We start from the raw sequence: 19803 nt of genomic DNA, 5'->3' as shown, positions 1-19803 counted from the left end.
AGAAGGCCCTAACATGAAGCCTAGCAGTTCCAGTAATTATCAGACTAATGAGGAAGCCCTCTCATGAAGCCTGGCAGGGCCAGTATTTATATCATTTCGATAGAAGACACATTAGCAAAATAAGGAGAATTGGGATATACCTAGTTGACAATTTATGTATTTGAACATAAAATAGACAACATTACAGACTGGCTGTTTGACAGAATTGAATATTTTATCTTTGCACATAGAGAGATAATAGCCAGGCAGAGGACATTAATACATTGATTTACCGAAATGGTTTTAAGAATAGAATAAAGCGTCTGTCATTGCAATAAATAAAGATAGTATGGTCTTAGGAACAAGTGTTATATAAAAAAAAATAATTTTTTCTGCAGACCATATAGATCCACTTTGGTTAGATACGGCTATTGATTCAGAAAATGTCTGGTAAAGAAAGAATATCAACGCATTTCGTATTAAATTGGAGATTCTTGTAAATCTGAATACAATACAATATTCAAGAATATGAATATACAACACGAAATAATATACATATACATATACAGTATCAAAGAAATTGAGAAAAAAATTACATGCAATTGATCAAACAACGTGCATAGATACGTTTCATCCGTTGTCATTTCACCTAAAACCCTCAAGCGCATGAAACCCCCCCCCCCAAAAAAAAACCAAACATAACGCTATGAGAACAAAGACTTATTTCCCTTCCAAGAAACATTGGTTAGATTAAAAGAGCACAAATTGAACTGTACAATAGCTATCGTGTACATTGCAAGCTAAAAACAATTATGTAATACGTCACATAATCTTTCGGGTTTAATGAGAAGAGAGTAAATTTGACTGAAAACACACAGATATATATATATATATATATATATATATATATATATATATATATATATATATATATAGAGAGAGAGAGAGAGAGAGAGAGACAGAGAGACAGACAGACAGACAGAGCGAGGGAGAGTGGGAGACAGCTATACAAGTTTGAGACAAAAACATGCTATTAATTTTGATAAATATGTCATTTTCCAGTTCTTGAATATTAAAGTATTCAGTAAGCAGAAGGAGTATTTAATGAAATGAGACTTGATTAAAAATATAAAGATTCAATTCAATGAGAGCAATCATAAATAAAGAACCAGTACACATCAGTTTCAAACAATAAATCGATATTATTCGCTAGTCAGTTGTGTATATAGTCCTATCAAATGAGTACATAGACCTATCAATCATGTACATACACATCTAAATCTTGTACATTGACCTATCCACTTTGTATGTAGACCTTAAAATTATATAAACAGAACTATCAAATGTGCATATAGACTGAACAATCGTGTACACAGACGTATCACTTGTGTATATAGACCAATCAGTCGTATACATGTACCTATACATGGCGAACAGACCTATGAATTGTTCGTATAGACCTATCAATTGTGTATATAGACCTATCAACTATATATATATATATATATATATATATATATATATATATATATATATATATATATATATATATATATATCTTGTGCATAGACCTATCAATTGTGTACATTGACCTATCAATAATGTATATAGACCTATCAATTATATACACCGACCTATCAACTTTGCATATAGACAATCAATTGGGAATATAGTCCTATCAATTGTGTATATTGACCTAACAATTTTGTACTGGGACCTATCGATTGTGTATATAGACCTATCAATTGTGTATATAAACATATCAACCTGTCAGTTGAGTACATGGAGGTATTATTTGTTTATATATATGTATCAGTCAACTACAGAGACCTTTCAACTGCGTATATAAATTTATCAATTGTGTACATATACCTGTCAATTGCGAATATAGTCCTATCAATTGTGTATGTAGGCCTATAGGTCGTGTACATAGACCTATCTTATTGTGCATATTAACCTATCAATCATGTATATAGACGTATCAATTGTGTACATACATATACCAAATGTGTATATAGACCTAACAGTTGTGTACTGATATATATATATATATATATATATATATATATATATATATATATATATATATATATTAGTTGTTTATATTAATCTGTAAATTATATACATAGACCTATCACGAGCTAATTGATCTATCAATTGTGTATATACACCTTCAGTTGTGCACGTAGACCTACAAAGTTGTGCATACAGACCTATAAATTGTGTATATTGTCCTATCATTTGTGTGTATTGTCCTATCATTTGTGTATATAGGCCTATCATTTGTTTATATATGCCAATCAAACGTGTACATAGAACTATCAATTGTTTATATAGACCTATCAATTGATTGTGTACATAGACGTATCATTTGTGTATATAAGCATATCGCTCGTGTACATAGACGAACCGATTGTGTATATAGCCCCGTTTATTGTGTATATAGACATATCAATTGTGTATATAGGGCTATCACTCTTGTACATAGACCTATCATTTGTGTAAATAGACCTATCAATTGTGTACATAGACCCACCAATTGTGTACTGATATCTATCAGTTGTTTATATTAATCTATCAGTCATATACATAGACCTATAAATTTTGTTCATATACTTATCAAATGTAAGTCAAGACCAAGGCTTTATGCATTTATGTTGAAATAAACAAAAGTTGAAATAGCATTAAGTTTGACACTAAGTTCTATGACATTTCTGACCGTTCATTTGTCAATGTGTTTAAAATGCTATAAAAATGAATGCCACTCTTTTTGGACTTTTGAAAGATGAACTAACCTGTGTACCAGCCATAAAGTTTAGTAGAATTAAGGTCAAAGCTCTATTGATGTTAGAGTAACACAGATGACAATAAAGATGAATATAAAATACTAGGGGAATAAAAAGAAATATGTTATAAAGAACATAAAGATATAGATGCGCAATAAGTGCTTATTGCATTGAAGGAAAATTACGAGGAAACTATTTCACTTCGATCATACTATCTTGTATTGAAACGGAAACCGAATTCTCGCTATCAATTTGTTTTCTTTGTGTGCTTACCTACAGCTTTCTTTGCATCCTATCTGTGACGAGACTGGTTTCAGCGAATACTTTTTATGACAGTTGTGTACTTGCTATTTATTTTGTCAGGTATCTTAAACTAATTAGATACCAAATCATTTGAACAATCATTCCCATAACTTCGTGTATCATACCGCCATTGTGTCTTGTAATATACAATGAAACGTTGCGTTCCGGTTGCCATAGTTATGAATAAAAAGCATAAGCATATATAGACAGTAAACCATACCCTAACTCTAATCTTTATCTGAAGAATGCAAGCAAATATATATTTCATTTATTAATTTACTTCTAGGTGATATCGACGTGGGATGTTCGGCATCACTCCCATCGGGAAACCCCGTGAATGAGAGAGAAAACTCAATTTCATCAGCCCCTCTGACACATACCAATGGTAATACATAATATTTATTTTTGCTATTTATGACAGAAAGAATAACATGCACATATTGACAGTGTCAGCGACAACCAAGTTGTGACTAGTAACGGGAAAACGTCCCAAACGTATGGTAACAACGAGTGAACAGGTGGTTTGGTTGTTCGCCCCGAGTAGCTGTTTACGAACAATAAGTCCATAAGTTCTTCAATGTGTGGTTTATTTTGTTTGTTTAGTCTGGTACCTTAATGCATTTGGAGACCATTCATTCAGGAAATGGTTATCAGATCATCTTAAGAAATAATCTAAACCGTCCTTCCCTTAACTCCATGCATCATACTGCCATTATGTGCTGCAATATACATTATAATGCCTCAAACCTATAGTCTTAATTCTGAACAAGGACATAAGTTTATATATACAGTAACCCTTACCCTAGATCTAATCTTATTTTGACGAGAGAAAGCTCAGATCTATTAAACTTATGGTCACTTAATTTACTTTTAGGTTTCATGGACATGGGATGTTCCACGTCACTTCCTTCAGGAAATCCCATCAACGAGGGAGCAAATTTAAAATTGTCACCCTCTCTGACAAATATAAATGGTGAATATTAAATACCATTTTAGTGGGAGATTTTGCTATTTATGAGAGAACGAATAACTTCCACATATTGTGACTATCTGCGGGAAATATAATCCCACATACATTAACAATGAATGAACAGGTGGTTTTGGTGTTTCCTTGAGTAACTGATTACGAACACTAAGTTCATAAGATAGCAAGTCCTTTCAATTGTGGTTTATTTTGATGTGGTGCACGCCAATGGTGTAAGCTGTCTACGTTGTCAGGTACCTAAATAGATTTTGAGACTAGTCATTCAGGACATGGTCATCACATTATCTTATAAAGAATTTGAACAGTCCTTCCCATAACGTCATGTATAATACCTCTATTGTGTCCTGCAATATATATATTGAAAAATGTCCAGACTGGTACTTGAATCAACTAGTAAGCTGTTTAAATCCCTAGGCAAGGCTGGTAAAATGCATGTGTCTATTTTATGCTTATCAGCCTTTGTTTGCTGTCACCCTCACAAAAGTTCGGTGCAAGAAATGACTCGATCTTACCTACAATGTCCGTAGCAGAGTTGAAAATGTTTTCCAAACACTATACCTAAATAGACTGTATAGGTTTTTGTTTTTACTTTTTTCATTCGCTAATATATAAAAAGCACCAGTGAAGCGCATAATGCAGTCAATACTTCAAAATAATTTTCTCGAGTTAATGATTGTGTGAATGATAACGACATAGATTTTACCCCAGCTTGTGGAGATCACACCAACGTAACTAATTCTAAAATTGTCACATTTAATATAACATGTTCCTTACACCAATACAGTCTCTACTGTCTTAAAAGTAACAAACTGCGAAGTAATTAGCTCTATATAAACAGAAATGTCTGAAAATGAGCTTGTTTTAGGATTGGTCCATTATTTAGATTCGTGCAATTTAATGTACGAAAAATATTGTCAACCATGAATAACCACCATGCGACGCCCTGGTGGAACCTTTTATTATAATCTAGTATACTAAGCACACAAGTAAATGTTTAAACGAACGGTAGCTGGTAAATGTATATTTTGTCTTGTGCCTTCTCTTACCAGTAATTATGAATGGTGATACCAAATATAATGATTTATTAAATGTTCCTCGTGAAAACAAACGTAAAATGTTATATTCTTAAATTGCGTTTACATAGTTTATTCGGCGATAAATGTCAAGATAAATGTTCGCACGTTTTCTTTGCATGTATGCTTTAATCTCTGTCTCTCTTAAACACTCACATGCACATTTATACCAAGGTATATGCATAACAATGTAAATTTATTCACAAAAGCAATTTAATTAGTGTGATTATGAATATATTTTTAAGACTGACTTTATTAAGGCTACATTTTCTGTATAGATGGCACATCAAATTGGCGGGATATAATTAGTGTCACTATCATATGGCGGTATCCTCTCTAAGCTGGTATTTCAGATAGGCCCCAGAGTGTAGTTACTTTTAAGGGTTGCATTCAGAATAAATTCTAAACACATTAGTATAGATATAAGAATAGAGATTTCACTATTTCGATAGCAACTGCTGATACTTTTCACACCTTATGGAGCAAGCAGTTGAAATCTCACTTTATACTTCGCTTAAAAATAAATACCCTAAATAAATACCCTTCTGTATATATGTAGCAGAATCCTGTGTTACTTGTGTAGCTATACTATATATGTAGCAGAATCCCGTGTCACTTGTGCAGCTATAAAATTGATATAGACTAGCCATAGTAGCTCAAGACTGGTGTTCATGAAGTAGATAAGCCATAAAAATATCACCTTAAAGAAGGCGCTTACTGTAGTTGGGACAGATTGGGTAAAGAGCAACTCACCTTATATTTCTAAAATCAAAGTTTAAATTTGGTACTTTAAACGAGAACATTTATAACCCATTCCGACTTTATGTTTTCTTTGTTTATTATTTACGGAGCATATTGACGTGGACAACATTCGGCAATACGATGGATTGATTAAATATAAAGTCTTTCCTCCCACGGACTTGTACCATCCCGTTTTACCTCACCATTGCCAAGTAAAACTGATGTTTCCGTTGTGTGGTACTTGAGCCGAAACTTGCAACAAAGACCAACCTTGTCATCACTTTAGATCACATCGGGAAAAACGAAGGAAGGCGATTGTCTGTTAAAATGATGTTGGATTGTTTGTGGGGACAAAGGGCACGAGGACCGTGTTTACCCAAGATATGAGTACTTGACATAACCTTACCTGTAACGTAGTCGAGCTGACCCTTTGAGACCGGGCAGGGTTTTAAAGAAACAATAAACACGTTTGTGGATGACAAATGACAATATATTAAACACTGGTACTAATGATATGAAAATAACACAGAAAAGCATATAAAATGAATATAAAACACATATGAAATATACTTTGACTAATATGTCACATTCATGTAGTCAAAAAGTTCTAGCAACTCCATATAAACTTCATGTATACAAACATCTCTAGCAAACTTTCATATAAACAAATGCTTGTTGCAAAAATATATAATCAACTACTGGTTGCAAACATTTATGTAGTCAGACACTACTGTCACAATTCACATGTAGTCAAACCACTACTTGTTATTATGCTTTTACTTGTAGTCAGTACACTACTTGTTATTGTGCTTTATTTGTAGTCAATACACTACTTGTTATTGTGCTTTACTTGTAGTCAATACACTACTTGATTGGAAAATACAGGTTGACACGGCCTTCTCTCTGGCACGGTCACTTTCCCCTCCGCACTTGTACCCGTACGTTGGCACTGAATTGGTGGGTTATACTAGTAATGGTACACCAGACGTCATGGTATCCACAAGCCCATCCGGCTGCTCATAACCGGCGAGCTGAATATGGAAAATAAACACACCTTTCCAATTGTCTAATTTAATTGGAATGGGTCTTGTTGCAACTACTTTAAGAATATACGATAGGTACGAAGTATGACATAGGAATGCTATGCAATAAAAATAAATATACGTAATGCTACGACATTAATACATGCATAATATGTTTTCGAAATTAGTCGTGATAGCGACTAGATGAAATTAACTCGCTACCGCATTGCCTAGGTTATATCTTAATAAACTGAATTGCAAATACGATAAACGATGTGACCACATAATACAACAATGAACGTGCTTTTACGAAACTGAATAATTATTGTAAATAATAAAAAGAGTTGACTAAAAAACATTCGACTCACCCAACTGTTTGGCTCTAATTAAATTACAATGATACCTGCCCGACAGCTGATATGTTTAGAGCTTCCCTCTATATTGGCTGTGCCCTTCAATATCTCTACTCGATATATATAGTAGTGCACGTGCCGCGCGAGCAATAAAAGCGTCACGCGATACGACGAAAAATTACATTTACAGAAATATTACGGCGCGTGAAACAAGACAACCTGATTATATGAAAAGTATGGAAGACTAAATGAGCCATATCGGGCATTTCGTAATATTACCACTACTTCCAGATGATTCACGACACAAATAAATACATGAAACACGTGGACATCCTTCGTGAAGACTCTATATTAGTCAATTACGAAGAAGAACTAGAGTGTGTACAAGCTGATGAATTTGGAAATGGTATCATTGCAGCCTCCTTGACAGCTCGTTTAAAGTTGTACGTGTGCTGTATTTTGATACGGGCAGTTGCATCTACATCGATCGCATTTGTCACAATCACCCTGACCTAGAAGGAAATCGTTTAATAGCCTAGACGGAGGAGAACTCCTACGACATAATTGTACATTTTGGTAGTGCCGGTTGAAAAAAAAAACGTTAAAACGTTAGGGTTACGAATGCCTTGACCAGCAGTGAGAAGTGCACACGGAGCGTTAAGTGAAAGGATTGACTCAAAATCATCGCACCTGTCAAGTGGTGAACTTTGGCGTACTAAAAGAAGTCTTGCAGACTTGAGAGGATCAACATTATAAAGTTACCACCTACGAACCACATAAGACTGTACGTTTACCCACTCACCAAATTGTCAGTTGACCCTTGGAAGAACTGTATCAAATCATGTGCTAGAATCGAGTGAGGCTTCCCAACCATTTCATTTTACCGTACGGACACGCTGATATTGGTTAGCATATAAACGGGAAAACGTTCAGGACCGATACTGCATTGTGACTACAAACGTCAAGATAAAAAGATGAATCGCTCCACACAGCAAGTGTCGAGCGAGAGACTCAAGTCCAGTGAGAAACTCGAGTACGATGCTGTGCCTCACGATAACATCACCAATACAATAATGTATATTAGTTGTTTATTTACTAACGCATTGTAAAACTAAGCGCAACCAGTGCAACTTCCAGACTACAAGACTTTACCTTATATACACACTGATATCACCGAGTATAAAAAGGGGACGACTTCCAAGAACGAAACTTCATTGAGAGGACAAACGCCATAACAGATGAATCATTCCACGCAGATGAAAAAGAGAAGGAACACATATCATTGACCTCATTCACTACCATACAGTCACAGCAAAGTGCGTCCAAGAAGGAAAATGATTCAGAAGACCTGAAGGAGTATTGTAGCATCTAAATGACTCAGACAGCGAACTTCGAGACAATTTAGGACGAGAACGTACACCTAGACGGTGAAATTTAAGGACTTTGCGTTGGACGTTCCACCCAAAGGAAAAGTACACCTGCATAATTAACTTCTTCCACACTTTTTAGGGCTACTGAAAACGTGCAGACGATGAGAGAAAGTTTGACATCACCGATAGAAAGTGACCATTCATATGACATACGCTATACCTTCATGGGAAAAAGACAATGACTGCACTTGAGCTACCTACCGATAAGTGCATATAGCAAATGGATACAACAGCAATTTACGAATGAATGGGAGTACGTCATAGGAAACATCTATGCTGCGACACAAGTGGTAGCTACACAGATTAGAAAGAACACGTGGCACGGATAAAGAGACAAGCATGAACTTTGTCCTATTTCTCTGTTTGGTTCTTGTTTTGTTTTACCTTTTCCTTAAAAATAAGCATTTAATTTGCGTGAAATAAAATGACATTCCTTTAAAAAATGCAAACACATTGTGTATGATGTGTTTTTTTTTTGTATGGCAAAACCGGTCATTTTTAAAAATTGTTTTCTAGAACGAACAACTAAATAACTTGTAAATAGGGTTATTTCGTGACCAAAGTTTTATGTATTAAATGGATAGTGCTTAGACCAAAACATAGGCCAAAGAGCCATGTATATATTTGAATAAAACGTTTGTACCCATACAAAAGACTTTTCTTTTTGAAGTCTCTATTCTTTCTGTGAATCTTTGTTTTTGGTACATCTCTGTCCTCTTGTATGTGTTTTTCATCTTCTTTGTTTGGATTTGTATTGTTTTTGTTGTATGTCTATGTTTGTTCCTATAAAACTTTGTCCCTATAAATGAATTTCACCCTATTAATAATTTTGACCCTATAAACCCAATAACGTCACGAATGTTCAATTCCCATTGACTCCAAGGTGCCATTCCCGTGTTAAGTTCCCACTGTCGCCAAAGTGCAAACATCCTATTTTAAGACTTATGTCCCATTGTCGCTAAAGCGCCTCCATATATTACTGTAATTGTAATAACTGCTTTAAATGTTTGGCCTGGCAAATATTGACCGTAACGGTCGTCTACATTTCATCAAAGAACAAGACGAATCGACGAGAAAAAACCGAAAATGAAACTTTTAAAATGAATTAGCCGCAATGGGTTAGTGACTTCAAAAATCATTAGTATACGTTTTAAATTTGTTGATGACGTATAGTTTGATTATTGTATGGCATCATTCATTACGCTTGCTTGAACATATTCATGTGCTTAACACGTGTCGATTTATGGCATATTGTACAATCTTAATTTCAGATTGTGCAAACTGTGTTCCCCTTTTATTTTAAACCAATAGGTCTACCAGTGTTTGAGAATAATTGACGTATCAGCAAAAGTGAAACCTACATGTTGATTTTCTTAATAACCACGGACATCTCCGACAGTCTAAATGACCACTTTACATTTAGCATCAGGTTTGCAATGAAACTTTCTTATGTTGTGATTATCCTTTCGATTGACAAATGTATTCCAACGTTGCTTGATTGTGGACGATACGTGCAGACTTTTCTCTGAAGTTTCACCTATGTTGAATACCAACATACATTGAATAATAGAACAGTGAGATACGACTAACGATAACCTTATGCGACAATACATTTACGATTATTTCCATTCGCTTTCTTGTGTGCGTAAACATTTTAAAGAATGCTCATGGAACCCTTTAAATCTCCATATAATTCATAATCTTATAGAAAGAAACGGTTTCTGATCTCAAAACTATTTTTACATATAAAAACAGAGACTGGAATACAAAAAGCCAGATCAATGTGTCATAACACTAATATGATTAGCAATATAGTATTGATATGTATCGCTCATAGTCGTTATTTTTACCTCAAGGTCATATCGAAGAAGAACGTGCCCAATCACCTCTGCTGCAGCAACCTGTCGATGCGGAGAAGATCTCAACAGTACCGACACATCCAACTGATATAAAAAAACAGCAGGAAAATGAAGAAACCTCAGACTTGGAGAAACAGGTGGATGATTTAGGATGGTTAAATGAAAAGAAAGACGAGGAAAGAGAATTGACAGACAAAGAAATTCAGAGAAGAAAAGATGGTCTTTTTCGGCTTTTGAATACATTAATAAGAAATATTCATCAAATTCTAGGTTCACAAAATGCAGAGGAGAAATGGAACGAACGTTTGGCGAAGCAATTTTTGATAATCTCTATCTTTGTCGGTTTAATTCGGAAAATTGGTCCATTGCCAGTTGATGTTGTTAACAAGTATAGTGTTGAGGCAGGTCAGATACTATCACTAACAAAATCTATCTGCGTAGTATGTAAAGTGGTAACGACTGGATGGCAAAAATGCGCTAAAAGGCCCGGAGTCAAGACTATAGAACAGCCTTCGGAAGTAACTCTAGCAGCATTGTCAACCCTGTGGAATTTTTCAGATTGCAGTCCTGAAGTCACTGATGATATTGTGAAAGACTCTTGTTTTCTCAACACTTTGAGGGAAATTCTGACATCCTATCTTGATGAACGTATCCGTGGGGAGGAATTGGTAAATTAATCTTACAAAGTATATGCAAAAGTTATCTTATAGACATAAGGAAAAATATAATCTAAATCAACGAAAAGTTTACAAACATACATGTAAATATATGCAAAAAGTGAGAGAAAGTGTACTTTAAATAGAAAGACATGATTCTGCAGTTTTAAAATGTTATGAGACATATGATCAAAGTACTACTTTGCAAATATAATATTTAGTAAACAGTGCAACAAATGCTTATCCACACAAAAGCTAGTAATGTCAACTAAAATGTTTAAAATATATAAAGTAAAACGTACTCAATTGAATCATCAGCAGCTCATATCCTCAGTATTACCCAATGGGGCGAGTGTTATGCTTTGTTGGTTAGTAATGCTTACTATCATTAATGGAGAATACGACGAAATTGCTCGAGGTGGCAATCCATCTTCATTATGAGAAAGGTTCAGTACATTAAAGCTTTTTTTATGTGCTGCAAATTACTTTTTCACTGCCTCCTGCAATCTTGTAGATTTTTCGTTACGTGTTGTATCTAGCATCCACTCCGTGTATTAAAAGGGTCATAATTCATAACATAGTTATAACAGTATCCAAATATCATTGCAACATTAAAGTTCGTTGATGCAACGGGCATTTACTTTATCGTTGCAAGGATACTATTTATTTTTCCAAGGGTAATTTTAAAACTTGTAATATCGCAGCGGGACATATATATATATATATATATATATATATATATATATATATATGCAACACACAGACACACAAACATATATGTGTGTGTGTGTGTGTGTGTGTTGCAACGGTATCCATACACCCTTGAAAATAATATACTCCTTCCCTTTAGAAGATATTCTCGTACTTGTGAGACGGCAGTTACGTTTGGTGCAACAGTGTATTGAATATATGCAATTTTATTTTAGCGTTGAAACAGTACAGATCATCTTAGCAATCGCTTAATTAATGTTGAGACTATATAACATAATTACAGAATTGCGAGATACAAATTATCGATTGGCGATTAACATAATCCCTGTTTGGGTTTGGGCTGAGACAGGAATTGTGTATTACCTATGTGTCTGAAGCTCTATCAAATAGCTGGATCTGTGTGTGTGCGTGCGTGTGTGTGTTTTAAAGTGTTTAATGTGGTTTGTTATCAGAATTAGGGAGACCTTTTGATGCTTTATGACTGAATGTATTTTTGTGTGATATATATATATATATATATATATATATATATATATATATATATATATATATATATATATATATATATATATATATATATATATATATATATATATATATATATATATATATATATATATATATATATATATATACGTATTTCTATATTACTGTTGTTGTTGTTAGATCTTGTAACAACTCCTTCAGCCACAGTAGCGGACAACGAAGGTTTTATTCTTTTCAAAGTAGTTCCTACCGGCTGGACACCATGACTGAGATAGCAGGTCTGAAATAACTGGACTGATATCGGAAAGGAAAGTTTAGATAAACAAATAGATGTCTCTGTAGCCTGGGTGTGAAACTGCCCTAGCAATGATAAAAGAAATCATTTCAGCAATACATAATACAGTGGAACATGTATCTGAACTAGCATTATAACGTTGGGTGAATGACATTTGTTCCAACTGTAGATGGGATACTATTGTAATGATCAATAATGCTGTTTACAAGACGGTTGTATAAAAAATACCATCAAAATGGTAAATTCCATTAGTCTATTATTGCAAATGCAAGAAAATCGCAAAATTTCTTCCGCTACAAAAATATACGGATATTCCTTTTACAAAACATGTCGTTTTTACCCTTAAGGTTAGATAAAGGTGAACTGGACATTTTTGTACAACAGAATTCCGCAGTATTTCGGAACATACTGTTAAAGTACCACGGCATACCGCAATTATAATAGGCACCAGTAATTATAATGTTTTAGGGACGGATCCTGAAACTTGTCTTATGTTACGTGTTTAGGCTCGAATAAACAGTAATACAAGAAAGAGTGAAAACAACAAACTTTGAAAAATATAACAATTTATTTCCCTGGAAAAATTCTGTAAAAATGAAAAAATACGAACTTACGGGCAATTCCAAAAATGATCCAAGAATAATCCACGAATAAAATTTTAGAACTCCGAATAACAAATTGTTCTAATGATTTCAAGTTCGAGTCTGACGAAGAATCCAAGATGGAAGACGATGAAATATGCTGTTATCTGTAGTGTTGAAATCTACTGTTCCTTGTAGAAACAAAAAATATCACTGCGGTTTTGAAATCTAAATAAACTTTAATAAAAGCTGTCCTTGTTCAACAATTTCATATCAGCACACGTATTTTCCAGAATAAAATGAAATAATAATTTCGAATCCAAAATAATCTGAAATAACTCCAAACAGCATAAGAGTCACGTTCCAGTGTAATAGCCCAACTATCTGAGAATATCTCTTCAAAACAAAGGTTATATAGTATTCTGAAAAGCAAAAAGGGGTCACGTGATCAAGTTCCAGAACCTCGTCAAAAGTATTTACTTGTCAAAGATCACGTACACCCAGTGTGGCTGTGATGAAAACCAACCATTTTGCTCTAAGAAATAAACAAAAAATGGTATAAATATTAAACCACGTAGTCCTGTCATGGCCTCATTTTGGTTGCTACTAATTTTGAATCAAGATCAGGATCTAGGTTAACACCTGATATTTACTAAACGAACAGTCAAGGTTAAACTATTTTCTGGTCAAAATATCATCTCTAGTGAATAAATTTACATTACAATAGCATGTAATGAAAATAAAAAATTAAAACGGACAGACAAATAATTAAATTGAAATGAATATGTATTAAATCAGATATAGTTAATTTACATAACACTTGTTTGAGACAAATGAGATATATTGCTCTGGTTTATGGTAAAATAGCAACATGTTATGTTATACCCATTGTATCATTTGAAACAACAATTGTCTATAAATGAAAGAAAAGAAATATTCCAGTTCAAAACAAATTTACATTCCTCACCCGAAAGTAGCTAATAATATTTGAATTTTATATGCCTATGTTAATAGTGTTATAAGTTATAATCTACAAATTATAACAAAAGTGGGATAGTTACACTATTGCTAAGACCATGTGAAATGCATTGCGATGGTATTAGAGTACTTGCTGATACAAATGTGAAGTGCTGACATTGAAGCCTACAGTTTACTAGCTATATCATTGCTATAAAAGACAGTGAAACCTAGGCCAAGACAGTGATATGATAGCAAGTAAAGCTCCAGTACACATGAAATAAAAGTACTCAAAATATTTACTGGATTTCAGAAATTGCGTAATATTCAAACAAAAGCAAAAGTTCTCTACTGTAAATCGTAGGATGATCCTCACACTTACAAAGAATTGCGTTTGCCTCACACATTATACATGCTAGTTAATATATAAAAGTAATTTCTTGTATATAAATCCGACAAAAAAGAATATAATTTGCAATTATTCGCTCACGAGAATGAAAATATGTTGTTAGTATACTAAATTTTTAACAAGGTTACTCGAGAAATTCAGTACATTCCATACTGATGTATACTACTGACGTACCGTTACACAACACATATATTATAGCTGTGAATACGTGTAACAGCTTCATGTTTAGATCAGGACTTGATAAACAAAACGATGATATTTGCTAAAAGATAGCCCCGAGAACAGTATGTCAATACGTCCCGTGCAAGTAATTATTAGACGAATGGCCAAACCAAAGTCGCAATATAGAGGCACAATAAGTTTGGTATAATCAGTCTATCGTAGCATAGGAAAGAAATGTACGATAAATATCAAACGATATAGTCTGTTTAAGATTATCGCAGGAAATTATTTCAGACGACATTCGGATATCGTAATATACATTAATAGTGAGAATATTTGCTATCATTCAATGAGACTTTATTGTGATTTCACAAGTCGGGAGTTTGAACCTGGTTAACATTGAAAGAGATTATATCATGTGCACACCATGTGAAATATCGCACACTATCCTTCGCGAGTCACTATTGCGATTTTCTGGATATTATTCGCGTTTTATTGTCATCACGTATGACGTAGTCCAAATGACATGCTGCAATCAATGCAAGTAAAACCATAACGTATTGGTCAATTTCCGTGAATTGTATATAAATATTTGGATCACTAGAATTTACACCTGAATATCAGGCATGAATTAAGCATCTGCCGTTCTTATCGTGATGATGTTGTCAAACCCCCATTTTTCTCTTCGTCCGTCCGCTGTGTGGCAATTTCCCAGACTTAATAGATAGGTTGCCGATGAGGTGACCAACTGCAAAAGGGGTATACCTTTTGGACCTAACCCCTGCAATACCCAAGTAATCGGTGTGTTAGCGTTCGGTAAATATTGAAGAAACCCCCAGAGAAAATGATATTCAAACTTGTATGAATAAACAATAAAACCCCATGACATCCAGGCAACTGGTCTATCAAATCACAGGAAAGACCAAATTCACTGTTTTTAAAAAAGTTAACTATTGCAATAAATGTTTTGACAACGGTTGTCATAATGTTTCAAAATTCAAACCTAATCGACTTATGCCACTGATCGTATACTTTCTCTGCAAACCATGGTGCTCTGTCGACTACTGTTCCATTGAATCATGTCCACTTTATGTGACATTTTCAAGACTTCTAATTTCAAATTTTATCCCCGTCCAAAGAGTGGTAAGTATCAACTGGTGAATGACACTAAATTTAAAAACTAACCATCAATCATAAAACATCTAATCCAATAGAACGTTCTATCAAATATATTTGATTAGTTAGCAATATTTTACGCCACGCAACATTTTGGTCAATAAACCTTAGAAAGCGGTAATGATGATTCGGTGAGTGGATATGCAGCATTCAGTCATAAAACATTTTGGCAAAACCAGTTAAATGTGGTATTATGGATGGCAACATCAAGATTTTTTAAATACCTATTTGACATTTATTCGATAGCAGCAGACCAGATATAGTAAAGTAAATATATGTAGATCATATATACTTTATGATACAAAAGCGGGTCTTCATGCCTAATACCATAGCCATCTGGTCAAAAATTTAGTTAGATAAAAGCAGCACAAATCTAAAAGAATTAGTAATATTAAAAATAAAGTATGTATTCGTCGTAACCCTGATTTGATATATACATATAAAACAAACTCAGTAACAAATGATAAATCGTATTGACAGCGGGCCGGTAGAACATACACAGCAACAAAGTCAAAATGTTAGTGATAATGAGCTAGTAGAAAATAATCACCAACGGAGGATAGATCTTATGGACAATGGGCCGGTAGAAGAATATCAGGACAAAATAAAAACATTATTGATAATGGGCCAGTATAACATAATCATCAACATTGGATAAATGTTATTTGACAATGGGTCAGTAGATCAAAATCAGCAACAAAGGGAAACATCTTACTGACAATGGGCCAGTAGAACATAGCAACAAAGAATAAATCTTAATGACAATAGGACTGTAGAAAATAATCAGCAAGAAAGGATAGTTTTAATTAAAAATGGACCGGAAGAGCAGAATCACCAACGAAGGATAACATTTTATTGACAATAGGAAGGTAGAACATAATCAGCAACAAAGGAACAAATATTCAGCTGAGAGATTTACAGGAAGTGATTTCAAACTACATTATTTGAAATATGACCTATGCTGAGTCCCATGCCTACCACCGAAAACAAAGTGAATAATTCAGTTATATCTGTCAAGATAAAAAGCGCATGCTACAGAATATTCATAACTCAAAGACTTGTAACTATTTATCCCAAGAACCACTAAAGTACAATTGGTTTGCGTTGTGTGGCACATTCACCGACATTAGTCCTCGGAGTCCTAAGAACACAAAACGAAGGATGAAGAACAGAAACGTAACGAAGACGTATTTGAGATTTCATCAAAAGAAGAAAAAGAACCTACTCCATCTGAGAAGTTTAATCCGATACACTTCTGTTATCAGAAATTACAGGAAAGAAGGCAAAATGAACCTATGAGAAATGACGTGTTTCGAATTTGCAGTTTCTATTCAGCAGAATATACCCAACACAAATAAGAATACAGTGATCTTGTATTGTTTGCTATTCGTCCTTTTTACTTTCTTAAATCGTATCACTGCATCGATAACTATTTGTATCTTTGTGATTATTAGAGTACATTTTCTTTCATTCACACATAAATACACGAATGTTTTCGGGGGATCTGGGAGTGGAGGTGGAGTTGAGGTGTTTTGTTTAGATTTGCACTGATAATTACTTATGTCATTTTGAAGAGATATGGGTAGCCTGAAAAGGTTTAACGGAAAAGGGACCACTACAGATTCATGGACTATCCATCTATAATTGACTTTAAATTTTCCTTCGTCCGAGTCTCATCGCTGCAGTCGTCATCTTCATTAACGATGTTATTTTATGTGCCTTTGTGGGTCATTTATTTTTAGGCCTGATCACATAGGCATGATATAATGCACTCATCGTTTTCGGTAATGACATTATCTGTTGTGATACATTAAGATGGATTATCTCAATGACATCTGACATTCCTGGGAAGGGGATGAAAAATAATCTAACCAAACCGTCTGAATTGTATGATACCATTAAAATTACATTAAATCCAGTAGGGACTTATAAGGTCATCCAGAACCTAATAATACATTTCAGTTATGCTCCATAGTGACCCAGTAATGTTAAGTCTCGTAGCGTCCAATACCGGAGCAAAAACAGCTGATTTTAATTGCCTTTGATGCCACATAGTGAACGACTAAGCACTCATGATGTGCATGTTTCATGAGTGAGAGCTATTTCGATTCATCGCCTTTATCGGTCATATTCCCTGTAGACTTGAATTTGCAAATTTAAAATTCCTGCAGAGTATAAGTACACACAAGAGTTTAGAAATGCTACGTGACCTTGAAAAAATGTATCGAATGGACAAAACATTTTCATAGTCAGATATTATAATGTTCGATTTTGTTTAACTAGGTATACACTCTTGTTAAAGATTATTGCTTATTTTACACAGAGTGAAGCAGAAAGCAAGATGGTTGGATCAAGCTTGTCAATTATTCACAACGTTTCAAAAGTGGATGAAAATATTACTCCTCTACGTGAATATGGATTTGTGGCAATCATCAGTCCATATATGGATTCTAAGACAGAACAGGATCGGTTTAAGACTCTAGCCTCCCTTGCAAACCTTATTGATGAAAAAGAAAGCGAGATTCTACAAGGAAAGGATGACTTATTGAAGATGTTCTTGGAAACTTTGAAAAAAGCTCTGCAGGATAAAGATCGTATATGCCCGGTAAATTCTGAAACATGGTCTGCATGGGAGTGTACATTGAGTAAGTTCTAATTCTTTCCACTTTATACCGAATCATAGGCTAACGTATTTGTTTCGCAGAGTTATAATTTTATGTATATTCCGGACTAAATCCTAATAAATTATTTTGCAGGAACAGTAACATTCTCAGTAAATCGATTATGAGATAAATATTTATGTGTTCAGAATATTCAGGATTCATCTATACTACGACTGTATGATCTTCATCGATTGTAACGGAAAGGAAGAGAAACCAACGATTTAAGTAAATTTCAAGACAAAATTCTTTCTTCATGTTACACAGTGATAATTTTAAGAGGAATTAACAGTATTGTGAAATAAATAAGTGTTCGCCAAATCTTTTATTATACAAAATGTCACCTAACCTATGACGCAACATACTGTTCCGGAAAACCATCATTTCAATGACAAAAACAAAAAACTCGTAAAGTAGGACATTTCTTGAACTCACATTCGAAAGAACAATATTTTCTAGAATTACGATCATAATTAGGCATTACATAACAAAAGGCAGCTGACAAATATAAATTCATTATAAATCCAACCCGAAAGGCTAAATGCACAAACCCTCTATGAACAAGTTGACACAAATGATACTATTAATCACTGACGGATATTGTTTTCTAAAGCAAGTAATATTTCGTGGACGGGCCATAGTCTCATTCTGAAACAATGTAGATGCAGAACAACTGCAATAGCTTGCCATCTCAAATTCAGCGCGATTTTCTTAGCATATCCGAAAATAAATTTTGTGAATTTCAAAGCAACAGTTTAAGAGAAAAATAGCAAAATGAACGATTTTCTAAAACCATTGGTGTCAAAATTAAATTTCTTTGAGAATAATATATAAGTGCAGTAATATGCAACGTACAATTCTTGGTGAATGAGGTCAGAATCGCACTGAGAGATAATCGTTTTTCAAAGGTAATTCAAAAGCGCACTGATGCAAAAATATCTTCTCAGAAACCAAGATCGTTAGAAAACTATTACAAACGCATGAAACATTATGCTTTTTTTATGGAACGTGCAATACTCAACCAGAGTGTCGTTTGGTACTTTGACCAATATATATCTAATATGAGACAAAAAATCGTCTTAACAGTTCATGATTGTTAGAGCCGCTTAAAAGGACACTAAAATGGAGACTGTCTGGAGATTTGGAATTGAAACTTTATAAAAATTTTAAGTCGCCGAA

General features: G+C 34.0%; 1 protein-coding gene across 5 annotated transcripts in view; it reads left to right on the top strand.

Moving 5' to 3' along the window:
• The window catches only part of LOC149789815 (uncharacterized), a 110698-nt gene that overhangs the window by 75756 nt on the left and 15139 nt on the right, over positions 1-19803 (top strand). For all 5 annotated transcript variants that reach the window (XM_089971811.1, XM_089971809.1, XM_089971810.1 and 2 more), the window contains 3 exons: positions 3355-3453; positions 10529-11199; positions 18288-18609. In XM_089971811.1, coding sequence (XP_089827937.1) covers positions 3355-3453; positions 10529-11199; positions 18288-18609 — 1092 coding nt within the window. The remainder of the gene's footprint in view (positions 1-3354; positions 3454-10528; positions 11200-18287; positions 18610-19803) is intronic.

The sequence above is a fragment of the Sinohyriopsis cumingii genome, chromosome 10 (assembly GCF_028554795.1).
Source record: "Sinohyriopsis cumingii isolate HCF-2022 chromosome 10, ASM2855479v2, whole genome shotgun sequence".
Taxonomy (NCBI): Eukaryota; Metazoa; Mollusca; class Bivalvia; order Unionida; family Unionidae; genus Sinohyriopsis; species Sinohyriopsis cumingii.
The sequence above is the reverse complement of the archived record's forward strand: the minus strand, read 5'-3'. Positions and strand labels throughout refer to the sequence as shown.